Source organism: Argiope bruennichi, chromosome 9 (assembly GCF_947563725.1).
Source record: "Argiope bruennichi chromosome 9, qqArgBrue1.1, whole genome shotgun sequence".
Lineage (NCBI taxonomy): Eukaryota > Metazoa > Arthropoda > Arachnida > Araneae > Araneidae > Argiope > Argiope bruennichi.
The window spans coordinates 13,943,095-13,951,055 of record NC_079159.1 but is presented as its reverse complement, the minus strand read 5'-3'; the positions used below and the strand labels follow the sequence as shown (position 1 = coordinate 13,951,055).

Sequence of the window (7,961 nt, the reverse complement as noted above, 5' to 3'; positions counted from 1 at the left end):
ACTTTTTAAGAAGGGACAAGTGGTCAAAAGACTACATATCATATCATTTTAACTTTGTAACAAATAATTTAACGTCCTTCTTAATATATATTGTAAGTTAAACTTTTATCTCTTTGATTTGTAACAACCATTAACTCGTGACTCAAAACAATTGACAATACGGCCCATTAAATTTGATTGAAGATAACGAAATTTTTTATGTTTTGTAATTTTAGTTTTCAGTATTGAAATAATTTCTCAATTTTTGTAATGAGGGTCTTAGTGCACATTCGTTTATTTCTCTGCACGAAGTAGGTATTCGCTTATTATGCACTACACAAAATAGTCCGTTGCACAAATGGTGTATAATATTTCCAAGCCATCGTTCGAAGAGCATTTGACCTTTGGCATATATACTATTATGTTGTACCAGGCTGTATGTTAGGTTGTCGAATAGAATTTAATGATAGAATCAAGTGACAAAACCAAAATTCTATCGGTCTTTTTAAAACATAAAAATAATAAGATTCCATCTGAGATGCATTGGTTAATTCCAGCTGACATGATACACTTGAAATATTCTGAAGAAGTCCAACATTAAAATCCATTTTATGGAGAAAGAGTGATGTGCATAGAGTGAAGAAAACTGTTTTTGTTTCTAGATGGCATGTTCATTTACGTTCTCTAACCATGATGTGGACATTATTTGCACTGCTGTGATGTTTTAATTGCTATACTTAACTTGTAATGGTTCTAGAATTAGTCAATAGAAACAACTTAGAGACTCGATGTATTATTTTAAAGGGGAGAAAAAACTAAATTCACTATTCCACGGCCACATCTTATTACAAAAAAAAAATATTTTCATATGTTACTCTCTTAACATTAATATGATTATTTTTAACAACAAATATGATATTTTTTTGAAAACTTTCTAAGGCTCATGATTTATTTCATTCTTTTATCTCTTTGTTTGAATCGTGCCTCAATAATGAAAGTTTTTTGAGCTAACATAATTACCATGATAATATATTTACTTGAAGCATCTATAAATCAAATTTGAAATTCATTTATATTTAAATCTTTTAACAGTTTTTTTTTTTTTTTTTTTAAATTTTTTCCTGCGAAATTTGTGGACGATGTTCTCGCTGTAACTGCTTATTACACATGGCATTAATGTTTTGATTATTTTTGTTTACTCGGTTTTGATTTTGCATGAAATTGTTGTCATCTGCGAGAGAGTGGTGATTGTTGAACTGTAGTTTATCTCAAACATTTTAAAATTTCGAAGATGGTATTGATGGATTTGAAAGTTAACAAAAATTTATTGGATATCAAATTTGAAGGATATAAATTATCCTTGGATCCCATTCCAGTTTTAAAACAACCGGTAGTGGATGGTAATGAAGAATTTGTGCTCCTTTTCTTTCTACAAAATAAATAAATAATTTCAGGCAGTATTTTTATGTTTTATTTAAAATTTGCCGACAAAATTAATAAATATTTTTGGTAATAGAACATATTAATATGATAGCTTCAATGTATTTTTAAGCTACTCTTGTTTGCATTGAAAAAAATTTTTTCTCCTTAAAAATATTTACGTAAATTTATTTCTTGGAATTTGTTTCTAATACAAGAACAGTGAAGATGTACTAAGTCTGGAATTGATACGATTAATTACTTTAATTTTGCGGTTGTTCTTTTTTTTATTTATTTTTTGAAATATGTATCTATGCATATATGAAGCAGACATAAACTTTTGTTTACATATGTCTTAAAAAATTCTATTCAGTCAGTAGGAAAAGCCATAGATTGACGTGTTTTAATTTTGAAACACATTTTTTAAAACATAAATTATTAAATTAAATTTTTCACATGATTATTAATAGTGGATATAAACTATGAATATAATAGGAAAATGCATTGTGCATGCTTTTACTAGTCAAATATTCAAAGTACAAAGAAAACATAGGAAATACCCAGAGGCTTTATGCTCAAGAAAAGGAGATTTTGCTTGTTTAGAAAATGAAACCATTGAAAAATGTTGCATTTACATTTCTATGGAGATATACAATATTATTCATGTGGCCAGATTTATGTCGAAGAGTTAAGGGTATTAACTTTTGAGAAGTGCAAGTGAAACTAAAAATATGCATGATTCAAAAATTAAAGTATTTCTATCTTTGGATTTAAGTATTGAAAAAATGAATTTTCAAAATGCTGATAATGTTACTATATATATATCTTAGAAATATGAAGAAAAAAAAAAGAGCTTAGATGGGGTTTGAAAATGACACTAGAAGCACTTGAAGAAAAAAACATTCTGATGCTGGCAAAATCACTTAGCAGATGGTACAACAATTGTCCAAATACTTGGAAGGGAGAACAGCTTTTTAAATTTTTGAGGAGATTTTTTTTTTTAATTTTTTTTTACTGTAATTAATCTATCAAGAATTGTAGGATACTAAAATCATGATTTTAAAATTTAATATATATATATATATCAGAAGCATAAACAGTAACTTATTTTATGATAAATTTGGACAAAAGGAATATACAGATGTGATTATATGACATGTGAAATCTATCGAGATTCTTTTCTGCAAAACAACCCATTTCCTGTGACTTTTTGTGATGTAACTACTTTTTGTGAATGGGCAAGAGACAAGGTGACTTTACATCCTGATTAAGCAGAATGTTTACTTTTAGAAGCATTTAAAATTTTTGTATTAAATCCTTTACTAAGGAATGATGTTCTCCTGATACCAAGACAGATACCAGAAAAAAAGGGCATATGAAAACATTTAGAACCTATATAATTTCAAAGTAGACTTTATTAAAATTTAGCTGAACAACCATTTGTTTTAAAAATGTATTTTCTTATGAAATATTTAATTTCAATAAGCCTTGAGATTCAGAGCTTTGCATAACTCAGAAGTTAAAGTATAGTTGGATTTCAAGGAGTTAGAAAATAATTAATTTTAAGAATAATATATTTATCTTTGTGTGTGTGTAAAACATGTATTTTAAAGCAGTTTCATGGCTCAAAAGAGAGAAGAAACTTTGAATTTTTAAACTTTGCTTTTATTCCATCCTGGGGGTCATAATTTATATAAAAGAAATGTGGATAAAACTGGTGTCCATTCAGAAGTGATACAAGAGCGGAAGAGAATGGAAATATTTATCCCCAGTGATTATATGCTGTTAGACTATGATATGAATTTCTTTACATGTGTCGATTTAGGCAAGGGAATTATAGGGATTTATTAAAAAGAATTTGCTTAGCTTGACAAATTTTTATCCCTTTACTCAGAGTATGGAAACATTTTGATTTCAGCAATTTTACAGAGCTTCTATTATATTAAATTAAATAAAAAAAGTGGATTTGAATCTGGAAATAAGAGAATATTTTAGAATGAAGTTAATATAGGCTAAATAAAAATTAGGAAATTAATTAGTATTTGATTTAGATTTAGAGATATCATTACACACATGCAAACAAAACGCACACATACATATATATATCATAAATTAACTTTATTATGCATACATACTTTGGGAAAATATTGATGAATTTATATTATGTTTAGATTATGCAAATGACTTAAGGAATTATGTCGATTGCATCAGAGAATTATATAATTTGCATCAGAAAAAGTGTAAAGCTAGAAATAAATGAGAATATAAAAATAAATGAGAAATATAGAAATAAATGAGCCAAAATATGTTTTTTATTTTATTGTAAAACTAAATTTTTTTTTTAAATATATTTGTACAAAATATGTAACATAAATATTAAAATGAATATGCTACCATAATTATATATATATATATTTTACAGGTGTAAAATGTGCTGAATTAGGTAATGAAGAATACAGCTACCTTCACACTCGGATGTCATTATTGCACAATTATTTGTTTCAAGATCCATGGAATCAGAATAGTGTATTTTATATTAATGAAAGGCACAGAGTGCTGTGGTCATCCTTAGGAGAGGTAACTAATCCAATACTTATTATCCCTATTAGCACAAAATGTCAAATAATATTACAGTATCCAAATTAAATTGCAGCATTCCTAATAAGGGAAACCATTGAGGAGATGTTGTTCATAATAGGGATATAGAAATATGTTTTTAATAAATTGTAATAAGTTTTTAAATTATTGTCTCAAAATGTTTATCGTTAGTATGCAAATTTCGTTTAGTTTAGTGGTAGCTGTTCTTAAAAATAAATTTTGTACAGAAATTTTGCTTTCTGTAAATGAAATAATCATCAAATATGCCCCAAACCTAATAGCTTTATATTACAAAAAATTAAACACTGTTAAAAATCTTCTCTCTAAATCAAGACTGTTTTCTGTTTATTTTAAAAATGCCGTAAACACTTCATTTATTGAAATTATTTGATAAATTATTGAAAGTATTAATAATTTTATCTATAATTATTTTTAAATTACTTTATTTATTATAAATTATGTATTAAAACTCTTATTATAAGTGCAATAATAATTTAACATAGCACATATAATAATTATATTAATAGTAATTTGCTACAAATTATTTATAAATAACTGCTATTTTTAGTTTAACTGTTGTTTTCTCTTAATGTATTCATTTTTTTGATCCAGCATTTTTTGTTTGAATTTTTGGATAAATTGATTTTTATTATGACTCCTTTAGTTTCAAATTAATTCTTCTCTTCATTGAATTCTGATGCTTTAAGTAGAGTCTTGCATTGCTATTTTGGAAATAAGTATTCTACATTTAGTGCAAATGTACTTTTGGTGCTTCTTAATCTTTTCAGGGGCAGTAATCATAAAAAAAGACACTGATTTTAAAATTTTCTATAGAAAAACTAGTGACTTTAAAGTCCTAAAAATTTCTGGAAAAATAGCTTTGACAAAAATAAATGGCAATATGAGCAATTTTCGTTTCTTTTATGGTCTTAATTTTATGTTAAAAATACCCCGGAGTTTTCCCTTCAAATTAGGGATTTTTTTTTACCTTTTAAGAAATGAAATTTTATCAAAATCAATCACTGACTTTCTTACAATATCCATGAGGTTTTAAATCATAATTTTGTTTAATCTTCAAATTAATTTGAAAATGAACCAAATTGGCTGATTCACAGGTGTCCTATTTGAGGACACCGTCTGTTTAGGACATCTGTTTGTTTGCCTATCTTCATGTGAAAGGTGTAATTTGATATTTTGCAGAGAAGGATGTGATGGTGATTCTGTGTTCAAGGGGAGTTTTGTTTATTTATCTTCGGATTCAGGAAAAAGAAATCCATGTTTGAAGCCAGAAAACATATCACATTTAAGATTTGTCTTCCCCCCCCCTGGATTGTTACTTATGTTTCAACATCATATTCTGCTTTATTTTTTTTTTGTAATCTTTTTTGTAAATATTTAGTTTTATATAGCCATAACTTTTTATTTAAACTATCTCACATAATTATTGTTATTGCATTCAGTATGTAAAAACTGTACAGTGAAAGATTTCTAAAAATATATTCAACATATGTCCGTAGAGTGTCCCGCTTGAAAATATTCGATATGCAGTATCAAAAAAAAAAAAGTGCACAAAACTAGAACAATATGCAAAACAATAATTTCCTATTATGTGTTAGACAAAAAGACACTTCCACATGTTTTCATGACAGATAATAAGTTATTGTTTATTTTGTTTTTTTTTTATTTCATATTTTTTATTTTATTAAATAATAAAATTAGCAATTAATAAAATTTAATTCTAAATATTTATTTTTAGCATTTTAATTGGATAATTTTCATTTTTAGTTGAATTAAATTATAATTTATATTTAATCGTAATAGTTCTTATTTTTTAATTATTTATATTCATAAGATTTAATTTAGAATTTTTGTAGTAAATATATTATATTTTGCACATTTAATATTTTAAATGTTTCAAATTACCTAAAATATTTATAATTACTACTGTTGTTATAAGAAATTTACACAATTATTTCGAAAGCTTTTTTTGCACAGAGATTGCTCTCGAAGGGTGGTGTCCTCATTTCAGGACACCGTCCCCTGTAAAAGGAGGCAAGTTAAAAAATTTCTTGACAGCAAAATCCATGTGCAACCTATTATGAAATTGTTATTTTTTGATATTGTATTGTTTGTGTTTTTTCATTATATTTCAAAAATTTTAATTATTCACTCTGGAAAGGGTTAAAATGTTGCATTTGTTTCTCAAGAGTGACTTTATTCATCGTTTAACCCTTTCTAGAGAAATATAACTTGGATCATTAATAGCCTCTCCCCTCCAAATCTTTTTACAGGATGGACGTTTAACTGGTCCTCGCTGTACTTGGGATATGCCTCTAGATGCAACAGATTCCCAAGGCACTGTAACAATATCTTTTCCAGGTGCTGATTGGGCAGTATTATGTAATGGAAGGAAAACCTTATATATTTTGTACACTCCTAGCCGTTCTGCTGGTGAACCATGGGCAGTAAGTTTTTTTCTCTTCTTATATTATAGTGTATAATTAGAATATTTTATTATAATTAAATTTAATGACAACAGTATATGTAATATGAATAATTTAAATGGTTTACATAAGATAGATCATAATAGTAAATGTATATATTCTTTATTTTTAGTGTTATCACACTTACGATATAAAATCAACCTCCTCAAGTTATCTTTTACATTCTGTTCACCGAACCACTCCAAATGGACTACAGATTGACTGTATTATTGCCACTGTTCAACCTATATCAGAATTACCCGATGAATTATCTTTCCCAGAAATTTCTTCATTTGTTTCTGTGCTAGAATGGATTTCTTTTACTTGTGGTAATATTTTTGTTCTATAATTTTTAACAAAGATTATTGTTTCATAATTTTCATTAAATTGTTTGTTCTATAATTATATTAAATATCAGGGTTTTTTTTATATTTAATGAAAAATTTAAATGAGTTTCTCTTCTTCTGGTACTCAGAACAGAACTCAGAATGTTACTCAGAAAACATTCTGTTTTTATAGATTTCAAACAACTCTAGTTACAAAAATCGGATCACTATTAAAATATAGCTTTCAAAATACAAGCTGTAAGTCTAGGAAATGAAAGTTAGATTATATTTTGAACAACTTTTATTCTTTTTTATTTCTGATTGTTTTCATTTGATTTTAAAAATAATAATTAAATTATTCATAATTTTTTGCAACAAATTTCTTCAACTTTGAAAAACAGGATATGATCCTAGGTTGAAATAGAAAACTTGCCCTATTGTGAAAATTCATTTATGTTCACTGAAACTTTATGCTTCTTGGATTATTATAAAGATAATATAGTGAAAAATAACATTGCTATTTAGATTAGTAAAATTATCTCTGCTCAAATAAATTTACTGTAAATTCCCAAGTATCCGGTGTGTGACTATCCGGCCTAGTTTCTTTTATTGTGATTAAATGAGGAAGGCAAGGCATCTGTTAATTCATCTATTTAAAACTTTTTCAAAACCTTAAAACTGTACGTTTTCACTTTTAGCTTACTTTAGCTGACTTTTACCTTTTCATACCTGTGTATTCATTTGTCAGTGAAAAATAAAATCAGTTTGAGCCAATTTTCTTAAGAATTAGGCCTATAATTTACATTAACGTTTTGTTTATGTTTCCTGCATTTAAGTCAGGCATTGCAGAATTTATGTTAAAATGTGAACAGTTTATATAATTTATTTTTTTCTCTAATAAATTCTTGAAACCTGCAGTGCAGTATATAAACATATATAAACTACCTGAACAGAGCCTTCTATTTTAACTCGACATGGTTCTGGCAACTGCTTCTATGATTCACTGGGCAGTGGATGCATTTACATTGAGATAAATGGATTGCATTATATTCAATAAGAAGTGAGAAAATACATATTTATAAGAGTGAGTTTTGGATAAAAGCTTTGTCTTATGGTATTGGTGGGCAAAGAAATGAATTCATAGAACTCCGGCCTA

General features: G+C 26.8%; 1 protein-coding gene across 2 annotated transcripts in view; it reads left to right on the top strand.

Annotated features, from left to right (window-relative positions):
- Positions 1–1,127: 1,127 nt before the first annotated feature.
- The window catches only part of LOC129985292 (nudC domain-containing protein 1-like), a 33,240-nt gene continuing 26,406 nt past the window's right edge, over positions 1,128–7,961 (top strand). The window contains exons 1-4 of one of the 2 annotated variants that reach the window (XM_056095268.1): positions 1,129–1,379; positions 3,821–3,975; positions 6,288–6,461; positions 6,613–6,808. In XM_056095268.1, coding sequence (XP_055951243.1) covers positions 1,271–1,379; positions 3,821–3,975; positions 6,288–6,461; positions 6,613–6,808 — 634 coding nt within the window. In that variant the 5' untranslated portion in view covers positions 1,129–1,270. Of the gene's footprint in view, positions 1,380–3,820; positions 3,976–6,287; positions 6,462–6,612; positions 6,809–7,961 lie in introns of both variants that reach the window. The other variant, XM_056095269.1, reaches the window with a different exon arrangement.